The sequence below is a fragment of the Cydia amplana genome, chromosome 8 (assembly GCF_948474715.1).
Source record: "Cydia amplana chromosome 8, ilCydAmpl1.1, whole genome shotgun sequence".
Taxonomy (NCBI): Eukaryota; Metazoa; Arthropoda; class Insecta; order Lepidoptera; family Tortricidae; genus Cydia; species Cydia amplana.
The window spans coordinates 15,498,453-15,512,777 of record NC_086076.1 but is presented as its reverse complement, the minus strand read 5'-3'; the positions used below and the strand labels follow the sequence as shown (position 1 = coordinate 15,512,777).

Genomic DNA, 14,325 nt, shown 5'->3' with positions numbered 1-14,325 from the left:
ATTTTTTTTTAATAAAATAAGCGTGCGAAATTAATAATATGTGGATGAAGTTGTAGTCAGTTGCTGGTCTCCTTATAATCAAATAACTTTTAATTTCAATATAGTGTAACTTATTTCAATAGACTCTATTGCATTGTACAATACAAAACTTGTGTTACCAACTTCTAATCATATGTTACATTTAAAAATCTACTTGATATATTCCTACGAGATAATAATAACTGACAGTGCCAAGTTAATGTTGATGATTTAATCGGTAGGGAGATTGCCAAACTGTCAGCGACGATGCTGGTTGGATTCTAGTTTTGATATTCAGCATACTTAGGGTAACATTCCATTTCTGACCGCAGCTGCACTACTGGTACTAAACGCGTTACTGTCAATTTCCATAGTAAAATGAACAGTAGTGCAGCTGCGGTTGGAAATGGACTGTCACCTTTATAGTGTGCAAACGAATCGGCTGACGTTAGACGGCGTTGTTACGCTATCATCCTGTATTCCGCTCATACAATTTTTAATCTTTTCCAATACTATTGTAAATATCACTGAAAAACATAAGTATGCAAATAATGTCAAGTAAAGTTATTAGGAAATTATTAATTAATTAGGAAATTGTAATATTTTTAAACCCCGTTTATCTTCTTTATTTTAGAAACTGGAGCTTATTCGACTCAATAAGGTTTCGTTCAGATTTAGACTGCACCAGCATTACTGCTGCAGTATTACAACGCGACATTTCCGTTGGCTGCTTTGCTGCCGCAAATTTCGAAATACTGGGCGGCCATGTCGATTTTGACATTTGCGGTAGTAATGCTGTCGAGAATAATGTTGTGCTGGATTACTGATGCAGTCTGAATCCGAATGGTACCTTTTATAACAGCGCCCTAACAAGACAATCATTTTGTATGAGCAGAACCTAGCTTACACTCGCTTTATTAATATAAGTTTTTGTCTATGCTTGTTCAGAATCTCCTAAAAGGCGCCGCTTGGTACTGAGGCTGCAGGTTAGTGGAGGCCGGCGTTGGCGGTAAGGTCTTGAGGAAATCCAGGGCCTTTTGTATGGCTGGCGGGATCGGCGGCGGGGTCGGGAGGTGTTCGCCCTGGAAAAAAAAATGAAAAAAATTGTGAGAGACTTTATTTAACATAAACTATGTAATTATAGTCTTACTGGTTTACGTAAGTGCCTGAGCCCGTATCCATGAGTCACTGACAGTGTCAAAACTGACATAAACGCTTTCGAGAACGTAATTCTGTGCCTCCAGTGTAAAAGGGTTAAACTCAAAAAATGTAATTTTTCAGTATGGCCAAAAAACGTTTCAAACCGTGTTTTCTCTGCATTCTTTCTAAAAAAATTAGGTTTTTGTTTTTAGTTTAGATATTTGAAGAAATGAATTATATTTTGTCATTTAAATTAACCTGACTTATGTGAAAGTAACAGAAATATCGGCTTTGAAAAAAAACTTATATCCCTTTTCACAAAAATAATGAATGTGTGAAAGGGTTAAACTGCACTTTCTCTAGTGTTGCTAAAATCTTTTTGAACTTTTGTATTGTGTAAAGAAACCATTTTGGAAACTATATATTGTATTTTTTTTTAATTATGGTAAAAAAACAAACCAAAATAATAATATCAATGTAGGTAATTACAGAGTGACTTAATTTCTTTAATTCTCTGCTGAAATTGCTAATGGTTCAGTACAACAGCGCAGGTCCCGTAGACAACATGCCAATCGCTAACGCTCCGTAGCGAACGATACGCAACGCTGTCACTGTCGCACTTATAAGGAAGAGTAGAGAGACAAAAAACATTTCGCTGTCTAGCTAGCTGTTGCACTTGTTGGTGTTTTGTTCCCCATCTTTTTTTTTTGTTTTTTTTTTCTCCAATTATTTCATAATCAATCTTCCAGATGTCATTTCTTCTACAGGACTTTCTTTTTGATATTTGAATGCGCTCACCTTAATAAACAACAACCTTTTCCTTTTTTTTTTGTTTACGTTTCTCGCAGTATACTTTATTTCACATTCCAACCAAAAAAAATTTATATGGAAAGGAATCTAAGTGAACATTAACCATAATCATTAACTCAATTTAGCGAAAGTAGATGGTGAAAAACGGTCAAAGTATATTATTTCATACCCCTTTACACATCATGACATCGTTTAAATTGTTTGTGAATAATGAAGAAACATAAGTTTTACCGTTATTCACGAACTAAACCCGGTAGTCGAAATAGATCTAAGTGAATTTTGATTTCTTTACACCGAATGTTTCTTGAAATGTAGTTTATTTACTAAGATTAAACTTTACTTTAACCATCGTTCGCAACACGATTCTTAAAATTCAATTTTTTAAACGAGATAATATAAAAATAAATCGTTTTGAACATAATGGTTCACATTTTTGACAAACTTTAACCCTTTTGCACAATCGATATTTCAGAAACTAGAAGTCGTAGGGCAGTGGGTGTCAGCAGAAAAGATGTAGTTTCGTGAAATAAACCTTTTAGTAGCAAAATTTGCAATTTGGATAAACTCGAGTTAAACCCTTTTACACTGGAGGCACAGAATTTACTTTCTATACATCTCGCTTGCACTAATATGCGAGTACGAGCGAGATGCATAGAAAGTAAATTACGTTCTCGATTACGTTTATGTCAGTGCCAAACTGGTGGTAGTGGTACTGGACTCATAATAGCGACGGTATTTGACTGTGAATATCGCGACTTTTGTGATAAACGGTCATTTCAAGGCCGAGCTATTAAATTTGACATGTGGACATATCAGTCGGTCATATTTCAAAGTTTGTCAGCAGGAAATTCCGTATAGCGTGTCGTAGTAGTAGTGACCCTGCCTAAAAAGCAAGAGACCCATAACTAAGAGTTATAAAAACACCCATACTCATGAAAAAGTATTTGAACCCCGGCCCCGGGTTTGACTCCCGGGTTTGGTCACTACCTAGGCTAGGATGCCGTTAAAAATATAAACAAAAAATACATGAAGAAGCAACCGCGGATTATTGTAGTTTAGTAAAAAAGTTTAGGATGTAGACTGAATGCTGAGATCTGTGCCAAAAGTAGGGTGGGGTATGTTTTAGAAAACAAAGTTTGTGGGACGTAAGAGTTCATCAAAGGTCAAGTTACGCTTAAAAAAAAATCAAATTTATCTAAGTCTATTATATCAACACGTAATGCAATAGGTGACAGATCAGGCCTACCCATTGCTTAAAAACCAGTTACAAAACAAATTTAAAATTAGTCCCCATTATTGTCACTATCTGTCACTGATTTACTGATACATTTTAAATTAACCTATTCGATTTACATAACGGACAGTTTGCCAATAGGTTACGACAGGTGATAATGGGGCATCTCGACTGACGAATTGGTTTACGCGGTTTTCGGCAGCTAGATATATATTCTTGCGAATATCATGTCCTGCAATATATGTTACGCTATAATCGTATCTCACGAAAAAAGTCGGTGTGACACTGCCGTGAATAATGATCAATTTGAAGACCTAAGGCTCATTAGAAAAAATTATTAGTACTCATCATTTTCAATGCTTTAAATTCTTGGAAATTTAACTATCATGTAAAGAAATTGAAAGAGGTTATTTTTTTACATACCTATATACAACATAATAAATGACTTAATTTAAGAACATGATTGTTTTGAAATTCTTGGCGGAAAATAATATGGTTCTTCAATGTAGGTATGTTTATCATTTTAACATAAAAGCCGTTTTAATTTTAAATACATAAATATTGATTGTCGTGTACTACTATAAATATTTAGGTACATACTTAATGTAGGTACCAAATATATTGGTTCGAGTGGGATGCTCTTCGAGGCTGTGAGGCCTGTGAGTCAGGTCAAAATTAGATCAATTTATAAATTACTAAATTCGGCATCTGGCTTATGTTCACACTCGCCTAAGCATATTTGTGGCATTCATGATAAAAAAACATTGTTTTTTCACAGAATTAAGCTTACTTTTTTGAAGAATTATCATTGTAATTTAATTTTATTATTTATATTTGTTGTGTACTCTTGGCTAACACAATTTATATGATATCTATATTCTAGTTACGATACTATTACTGACAGCTACTGCGTATTTCAATTTTGACCTGTACGGCTACCATCAGTCTGGCACTGTCATTTTAAACGCCATCGAGAACGTAATTTACTTTCTATACATCTCGCTCCTACTCGCATATTAGTGCGAACGAGATGTATAGAAAGTAAATTACGTTCTCGATGGGGTTTATGTCAGTTTTGACACTGTCAGTGACTCATGGTACGGGCTCTAGACCAGAAAATAGAGAAAACACTAACACATATAACCACGTGACAGTATGTCAGGGTTGGCAATGTCCTTTTGACACCTCAGAAGTGACAAGCGTCCGTAGGCTGATCTAACCGCATACCACCACACGAGCCGTAAGCTTGTTCACCAAATGATATAAAAAACAGGCAGATCGGACTTGACCCGTGACCTCGGCCGTAGGTCACGGGTCGGCGTTTGGTATTTCGCAGCGACATTTGCCCGCGGTTTACCAACTCACACGCCCGCGCTCTTCGAATATCCTACGTTCTTTACGTAACTTACATTATTCTGAAATCCTCATATGTTTGGCTAGGCTAGACCATGTTTTGTAGGTATGTAATACTTAATTTTCAAACACCGATTGAGTCGGATCAAGCTAATTTTGCATTGCATTTGCAATGACAAAGAGTGGTTATGTCATTAATGTCGAATTTCTATGAAAATATGACGTTTTTATTTTATATTATTTTTTCTTGTTTTGGGTTTTTCGTTCAAATATTGCACGGCAACATAATAATAATTTAGACACTATTTCAAATTGTCGTCGTATTTTAAATGATGATTTTGGATGATAAATATTCAATAACATTCATTTGGTTTTGATTTGGTTTGATTTTGTTTGAAATTTACATTTAATATTTGCTTCGGGTTGGTGTGGTGAAAAAATTTGTGTTTCACTCGGGGGCAAATTTTGTTTAACCCTCGTGCTTTGAAACCCTCGCAACGCTTAAGAATCCGTTTTTCCAATTTTGGAATCTTTCCCTTGCTCGGGTATCAATATTAGCACGAGCGGTTAAACAACAACTTTGCCCCCTTGTAAAACAAATAACTATTATTCACAAAAAAAAGCCTCAAACAAGTGGAAGAGTGTAAATTCCGAACTTGACATTTATAAAATATACATCTGTCTTCACACTGCAGATTTTTCTTGATAACAACAATATTTATTGAGCTACGTCATTGGCGTGGTAGCCTGACAAGGCACGAGTTTTATCTGCCGACCGACAAGCCTAATTTGTCATGAATTTAGCCCACTGTGCCAATTAATATATTCGTAAATAAAATATGTCATGTATACTGTATCAAAAATGCTTATCTTAAAAGTTTAATGAACATTTTAGTTTTGTTTACATAATTGTTGTAATAAGCGGTGGTGGCCGAGTGGATATGACGTCCGACTGTCAATCCGGAGGTCGCGGGTTCAAATCCTGGCTCGTACCAATGAGTTTTTCGGAACTTATGTACGAAATATCATTTGATATTTACCACTAGCTTTTCGGTGAAGGAAAACATCGTGAGGAAACCTGCATACATCTGCGAAGAAATTCAAAGGTGTATGTGAAGTCCCCAATCCGCATTGGGTTAGCGTGGGGACTCTAGCCCAAGCCCTCTCGCGCATGAGAGGAGGCCTGTGCCCAGCAGTGGGACGTATATAGGCTCAAATTATTATTATTATTATTGTTTCTCCACTTTGGACTTCACGGGCCTATAAATCCCGGTCTTTTGATAGGCTTGCGTGGGGATATAGATCCAACACGTATTAGAGGCCCCTTGGAGAGCTTTAATGTCATGTAGAACGCCTGCTGGAACCCGTTCACAGGTGCAACAATAGACACTCATGAACCGGTCGCAGCAGGCATTGGGACTATTGTAGAAAAAGTAAACAGTATATCGGTCTATGGATTGAAGTTTGGGTGGACAATGATACTGGGCTATTGTAAAGAAGTCCGGACACCTGCCATAACATATTATTAATTGTTGTAAAACGATGTAGTTCAGAGTTAAATGAAGATATATTTTTGTTAGATATGCTTACAGTTAAGATTACGTTAATGACATTAAGATCTCATGAATAAATGTTGCGCGTACCCATGTAGTACTGATGATACATACCTATAATGGGCATGAATAGGCGAAGATGGCTCATCAATTACATCAGCTCTAGCTCTAACAAACTTAAGTACCTACCTATGTGCAAAACAAGCAACATTTCTTGTTGTTGACTATAAAATTATTTAAATGTTCAAAACATTCTATACTTTACACAATCATACGTAAAATGACCTAAGAATGTTAAGAAACACCTAACCGCAAAATCATTTTAAGGAAAGGTTACGTTGTGAGTTATCATGAAACAATGACTAAATCTATCCTTCTACGATCTCAGATACATATGGTAATCGCAATGGTTATTCGTGAAACAAGTGTGGAAAGTACCTAAGGAATTTCAAACGAGTGGCGATTACTAAATCCTAACTTACAAATATTCACCTACTTGCCGTTATCCTGTAAGACCTACGTTGATTGATGATTATAAATATTAATGGAAATAATTGATTTGTATTTGTTTTTTGTATTTCACATTTTGACTTTTATATACGTACCTACAATTTTATCGTGGTTTAGACCATTAAAATAACTTGAAAAATTATAGGTATACGTTACACATAAAAGTCGAATGTGTAGCTAGGTAGGAAGACTAGGTCAATGACACTTAGTGTTTAAATTTAAGATGATTTCAGTCTCGAGGTCAAGTAAAACTTTTATGTAACTGCTTATTTTACATGAAAAACGATTCCGATAAGGATTTATTTGGATACGCCTATTAAACTTAATTAATTTTCAATGGCGCACGGTGCAGCTGTAAAGTACGACTTATACTCGAAGTATCGAGTGTAGCAGTAAGTACCTATTCGATTTTGGCTAACAGGTCGAGATATCGATATCATAAGACTAGGTACCTACTTTGAAGAGCATTTGCTATTGACATAAAACTTAACACTCGTCTATACTTGAGTACGATTTATCATGGAATTAAACTAGGCCGAACTTTTAAAAAAAGGACAAAGTTTGTACTTATACAGAATTTTTACTTCTACCTGCACTCCAGTTCTTCAAATTGAGCTTACTAATTAAAAACTAACAAGATATATACAGTGGTATTACTAAAAGAAATTAAAAACTAGCGTAAATCTAAATAGGCCCTTGAGGCATTGTACCAAAAACTTAAAATAACCCCACAAAAAAAAATTACGATGTATAAAAGGATACCTTAGGTATGTCTCAAGCATCTGCATTGCCGCGGGAACTAGCAAAACATACAGTCGACAGCAATGCGGCTCGGCAATGCAGTCGCAATTGGAAAACGTTTCATCTAGCCATAACAAACAAGCCGCGGTATTCGGAAAACAAGATCCGTTCTAGACTAGAAAACGATACGATATGTAGGTACTAGATACGTTGTAGTTTAGATTTCAACTAGTTCTCTTTTGCAGCTCAATTCGGGCAACAAATGTCACTTTTACGTTAAAATATCGTGATAATATCTTGTGGAAATCGTTCATGAGTATCTCCAGAATCGCGGAAATTTATGTCAAACTTGACAGGCTAGATCTTAATATCGTTGTCATATCTTGGTGATGTCTAATAGACAGCTAATAGATGTCTAGTTCAAAATCCTCGGGCCGAAGGCCTCATTTTGCGTACTACGTTTTTTTTTCAATAAATAATTAAGTTTTACATAAAGTAATTATTTACGCTCCGCCATGTGTAAATCGTACTTAACGAATCACACGAACTAGTCAGTCCAGTGTCCGATTCTGCGAACATCTCTGGTCAATGGTAAATGTGCTAAAAGCGGTAATATATATTGACATGTAACATTGTTACTGCCTCGTATGGCTAGCATTGCGGTGATCCCAGGAGAAAACGTGTCAAGGATGCCACCGCGGGCGTTGCATCGCGAACTTTAACAGGTGTTGAGAACACGTAATTTAATTTTAGGTATTATTACACAATTACAGTTGGAGCGGCATCTGATTATAGCTCAGCCACGCTCAGCCTAGAGATACTACGTGAAATAACTACTTTGTTTAAAAATTATCTGTTTCACCAAAAAGCTCTCAAGTTCGAAAAAAAGATTTGTAACGCAATGCAATTTTAGAAAACTCAGTGGCAAACATTTTTGACAATGGGATTCATAAATTTTGCTAATAATGCTAATATGTATAATGATAATAAAATAAATAAGTTTTTCTACTCGTCGACTGCAATACTTGAATTAAGACTTCGTATACCAAAGTGAAATCGCATACTTTTTTCACTATGGGACCACTCAACTATAATCTTCATTTCGATACAGTTTAGTCAACTATAATGAAATTGACCAATCGAAAGCGCGGAGCAAGTACTAGGGCACGAGAAGGTGTCGTTGACCAACCGGCCGGGGGCGCGGGGCGCGGGGGCCGGGTCGCGTATGAGTAGGAAGGTATCGCGGCTGCTCGCGCATCTTAGCTGTATACTTTTGGTTTTTTACCTACATATATGATTCTTCTACTAGTTTTAAGTATTTTTTTTTGTTGACTCGTAGAAAAAGTATTGAATACAATAGTGATTAGGGCTTGCAAATATTCGAAACTTTCAGATATTCGAATATTCGACTTTTTCTGACGACGTATTCGAATATTCGAATAATTATTCGAATATTATAAAAAATAAGAAAAGGAACGAGAAATCGGTTTATTATCGTTTTATTCAAAAGCTTTTTTCACATATTGCTAAAACTAAGGATATTTGGCAGAAATCTACTTAATTGACTAGATTTTATCATCCTACTATTTATAAGATGCCCACATTTATAAAAACAAGTAAAACGCCAAAATTAGACGTATTTAATATTTCTAGATATAACTTAAGTTATTATAAATGCGTCGTTGCGTGAAATAATATAACTTTATCCATCCAAACACCTAGGTATGTAAGACATTTTTTTAGTAAGTAGGTAATTATTTTCCGATTTAAATTAACTTGTAATCACTCAGAGGCCTGTAAAAAGGCCTTTAATTTCATTGTATTTTGAATCTTTATTGACTTTATTTGTTTTGGCAAGTTATTATTCCTAATGGTCGGCTAATTATATAATATTGGAATATTTAAGGGAAAAAGTTAGTTGAGTACTGGGTGGATTATTCGTCAGCTAAAGGTGCATGGTTAGATTACCAAGTTGGGCAGGTTTGGTATGATTAAATTTGAGAATTGCGATAAGTGGCAAGGTTTAGACTTCAAAAATTCGCTTAACGTACGCTTGTACTGAATAAACAGAATGACCCTTTAACTTAAAACTTACGCACCGTAAAAATAACATACTTTTTGATTTCGTTTTCTTTTAAATTGAGTTAGTTTTCACTGAATATTCACGAAGTCTATCGAGAGGAATACAGTAAAAATATTATTTCTTTCGTATTTGGGTACCTACCGTTCCTTATTCACTGTAAATACCCGTAAAACACACAGAAACTGTAACTACAGCGGATGACATAGATTTTTTTATAGTAATAAAAAATATTCGAATATTCGAAACCTGAGCGGCCGAATATTCGAATATCAAAACAGGTCGAATATTCGACAAATTCGAATATTCGAATATTCGAATTGCAAGCCCTAATAGTGATATAATCAAGCTTTTCAATCTCGTATCTTACTTAGATAATTCAGCAAGCTTCGTTGCCTAAACACGGTACTCGACTGAAAAGCTCTCCATTATATAACGATTGTATAAAATACTAAATAAGTGTTCCATTGCACGTAATAAATAACAAAATGCAAAATGCAATTTGAGTAGGTAATTTACCATTATAGGTAGAGGGAAAAATAATTTTATCATAAACACTTAGTAACGACTTATAATTAGAGCAAGATTTATAACAATGGGAATATCCCACGCCCGTGACACACCTAGTGATGCCATTCGTCAGGTCAAGCAAAATTCACACGCCGGATTATAGGCAGGTACTGATGGGTTCTAATCATGATATGTTTGCCTATTTTTAGACCGCGAGCCACGAACAGGTTTCCATGACCAATCGCCTCCCAGGCGATAACTCCTATAATGGTTAACGGCTACGTATGATGAATCCTCGTGGACGTCAGCTGCCGCTCCGTTGGTGGGTTGAGGAATGGCAGCAACCGAAACACGTAAAAAAAAAAATATTTTCAGTCATCGCCTCCCGTTTGATACTTTGCCAGATGATAGTTTAGGTGCTGTTGTTAATAAAAAAAATCGTCAGCCGGTTGTATCGCGGTGGAAACACCGTCAGCTGGTCACATGAACATGTAAAAAAAAAATTTTTTTTCAGTCATCGCCTCCAGCTTGATACTTTGTCAGATGATAGTTTCGGTGCTATTGTTAATAAAAAACATCGTCAGCCGGTTGTATCGCGGTGGAATCACCGTCAGCTGGTCACATGAACATGTAAAAAAAAAATTTTTTTTCAGTCATCGCCTCCCGCTTGATACTTTGTCAGATGATAGTTTAGGTGCTATTGTTAATAAAAAAAATCGTCAGCCGGTTGTATCGCGGTGGAATCACCGTCAGCTGGTCACATGAACATTTTTTTTACATGTTCATGTGACCAGCTGACGTTGATTCCACCGCGATACAACCGGCTGACGATCTCTTTTATTAACAATAGCACCTAAACTATCATCCGACAAAGTATCAAGCGGGAGGCGATGACTGAAAAAATATATTTTTTTTACATGTTCATGTGACCAGCTGACGGTGATTCCACCGCGATACAACCGGCTGACGATTCTTTTTATTAATAATAGCACCTAAACTATCATCTGACAAAGTATCAAGCGGGAGGCGATGACTGAAAAAATATTTTTTTTTTACATGTTCATGTGACCAGCTGACGGTGATTCCACCGCGATACAACCGGCTGACGATTTGTTTTATTAACAATAGCACCTAAACTATCATCTGACAAAGTATCAAGCGGGAGGCGATGACTGAAAAAAAAATTTTTTTTACATGTTCATGTGACCAGCTGACGGTGATTCCACCGCGATACAACCGGCTGACGATTCCTTTTATTAATAATAGCACCTAAACTATCATCTGGCAAAGTATCAAACGGGAGGCGATGACTGAAACCAATTATTTTAAATTTTAGATTGTATTTATTTATTTGTTTTATAAATTCATGTGACCAGCTGACGGTGATTCCACCGCGATACAACCGGCTGACGATTTTTTTTATTAACAATATCACCTAAACTATCATCTGACAAAGTATCAAGCGGGAGGCGATGACTGAAAAAATATTTTTTTTTTACATGTTCATGTGACCAGCTGACGGTGATTCCACCGCGATACAACCGGCTGACGATTTGTTTTATTAACAATAGCACCTAAACTATCATCTGACAAAATATCAAGCGGGAGGCGATGACTGAAAAAAAAATTTTTTTTTACATGTTCATGTGACCAGCTGACGGTGATTCCACCGCGATACAACCGGCTGACGATTTGTTTTATTAACAATAGCACCTAAACTATCATCTGACAAAGTATCAAGCGGGAGGCGATGACTGAAAAAAAATTTTTTTTTTACATGTTCATGTGTACAGCTGACGGTGATTCCACCGCGATACAACCGGCTGACGATTGTTTTTATTAACAATAGCACCTAAACTTTCATCTGACTAAGTATCAAACGGGAGGCGATGACTGAAAAAAAATTTTTTTTTTACGTGTTTCGGTGGCTGCCATTCCTCAACCCACCAACGTAGCGGCAGCTGACGTCCACGAGGGTTCATCATATATGGCCGTTAACCAGTATACGAGTTTTCACCCGGGAGGCGATGACTGACGAAATTTGCGCCTGGCTCGTGGACCATTTGTGTAAAACAAACGTATAGTCCACGCTTGCGAATTTAAAGGTGTGTTGCTGGCTTTTTTATGCCTTTTTGCACCGTGTTGACAAATTAGATAGATAACAAGTACAAGTTTCTCATGTTGCACACAATGCTTTCTCGAAAAATCATCACCTTACTCACCATCAGGAACACCACAGTATAACACTTTAAACTCTCGCGTTTTGTACACATATTTAATTACACAAACGGGTCTACCGCGATATAATTTAATTGTTTTTACCTTTAATTCCGACGTTTCAGCTGAGTTGACCACAGCTGGTATACCTATTCATAGAGTACGAGACTACAAGTAATTGTAAGCAGCACTGTAAGCAGGTAGGTATTTCTCTAGCTGTGCTACTCTACGGTCGAGGAAGATTATATTACCTACATTGTGCCTTCATTAATGCCTACATCTCTTAAATGTCTTCATTGTGGGACTCGTGCGTAGATTCAGGATCATTAGTATAAATGTTCTTTTGTGTCGCGAGACACAAAGGTTGTTTAAGAAGTAAAATTACCCACCTGTGGCTGGAAACCGTTCTCGTCCGCGATGTAGGTGAGTGATATGAGCTGCCCCTCGGGCGACTTGTAGCTGAACTTTCCTTCAGCAACCTGCACCTCCTCGGGTTCGCCTTTTCCGAAGTTCTTCACGTAACCAGATTCCTCGGCGGTGATCTCGTTGCCCGTCTCATAGCTAGAAGTAGTAAAGGGATCGTTGTAAATTGCGTCAACTGCCTCTATCTCTGGACTCCCTGGAGTCTCCCTGGAGACTCCCTAATATAGGGCAATAGAGATTTTAAGGAAAAAGGTAAAAAAACAGATTTAAATCTAAGTATGTCGGTCTTGTGTAATGTTGAGGACATATTTGTGAAATAAATGCCTTATAATTGAATGTACCTACTCCATACTACGAGAACGTCGTAGTTTCAATTTGGGAAACATGAGGCACCTACAACTTTTTTTTTTGGGTGTGTATGACCCAAAAGACATTTTTCTGTTGATTTTTAATCCAACCATTGAATGAATGACCTGAATATACCTTAGCCTTAATAAAAGACACTTTGGTTTAGTAATCCTTTACGACGTTTTAGCGCTGCTGTTTCGTCAATAAATTAGCTTACTATTGCGAGTAAATAACAAACTGATAAAATTGTAAGTCTAAAAAAAAACAAATAGTGAACATGTATGTACGTAATAATGTGCTATAAAGAATCTAATATACATACGCCCATTTATAAGTCCCGTCGACGTTGGGTCCGTCCGTCTCGAAACGGATGATCGGAATCGGCTCGGCGGTCGGCGGCTGTTTCGGCTGCTGCGCCACCACGGCGAGCACCGTCAGCGCCAGGAATACTGCAGAGATCTGAACACAAGACTAACAGTTCATTTAAAATAACCACAGTTTAATTAAAATATTAAACACCTAACGTAGTACTAGGGGACCTATTATGTACACGTAGGACCTAAGTCGGTAGCTTAGCTAGAGTCTGGCTACTGAAATATTACACAGATGTTTGGCGGGAAATTCAAAATATCTTGGGCTGGTCACACTTTGTGTAGTGGGAGTTATAGTTTTGATACTAGAAAATATTTTTGATTTTCTGTGCACACGTAAGGTACCTAAGGAAATACGTCGGTGCGAATAAAAAAATCGCTGTGTTTTTTTACATTTTTTTTATTTTGGCATATTTTAATTCCTTTTTCAATTTCCCGTCGACCTATATCAATATTTTTTTTATATCTATATTAGTTTTGAAAATAACTAACAAAATTTGTACAAAAAAATAGCTATGTGATTTTTTTTGCACATAACGAAATTAAATGCCTTGTTTTCCGTCGAGGGTGATGGCGATAATATTGCACATGGCGATTTATTGACCCTAAAATCCGCTATGTATCATTTCTCGTGCTTCGTTACTTTGGCAACAAATCGCTATGTGTAAACTTTACACATGACAATTTTAAGTGAACCAAAATATTGTAAAAATTTACGAAAAAAACTATTTATTTTCTGCATAAGTATCATGTAAAAACCATTGATCTACCGGAAAAAAATAAAGGAGCAAAAATATATTACAAACAGGAAAATAAACAGTTTTTTTTGTCTCCTGTGAAGTAGCTAAAAAATACATGGCGATTTTTTTATTCGCACCGACGAAAGCTAAATATACGTTGACGTGCACTCAAAGTCAGCTCACATAATTTTTACCACTATGTAAAGTACAGTCAACGATAAACACATATGTTTACAATTGCTCACCATATACCATTGTAACAAGGCGAAAAATGAAA

General features: G+C 36.4%; 1 protein-coding gene across 1 annotated transcript; it reads right to left on the bottom strand.

Annotated features, from left to right (window-relative positions):
* Window positions 1–960: 960 nt before the first annotated feature.
* LOC134650487 (endocuticle structural glycoprotein ABD-4-like) lies at window positions 961–13,402 on the bottom strand (the record flags this gene model as incomplete). The annotated part of the gene is made up of 3 exons (XM_063505444.1): window positions 961–1,100; window positions 12,556–12,727; window positions 13,260–13,402. Coding segments are annotated over 3 exons (453 nt in total), but the record flags the coding sequence as incomplete, so codon positions are not given.
* Between the last annotated feature and the right edge of the window lie 923 nt (window positions 13,403–14,325).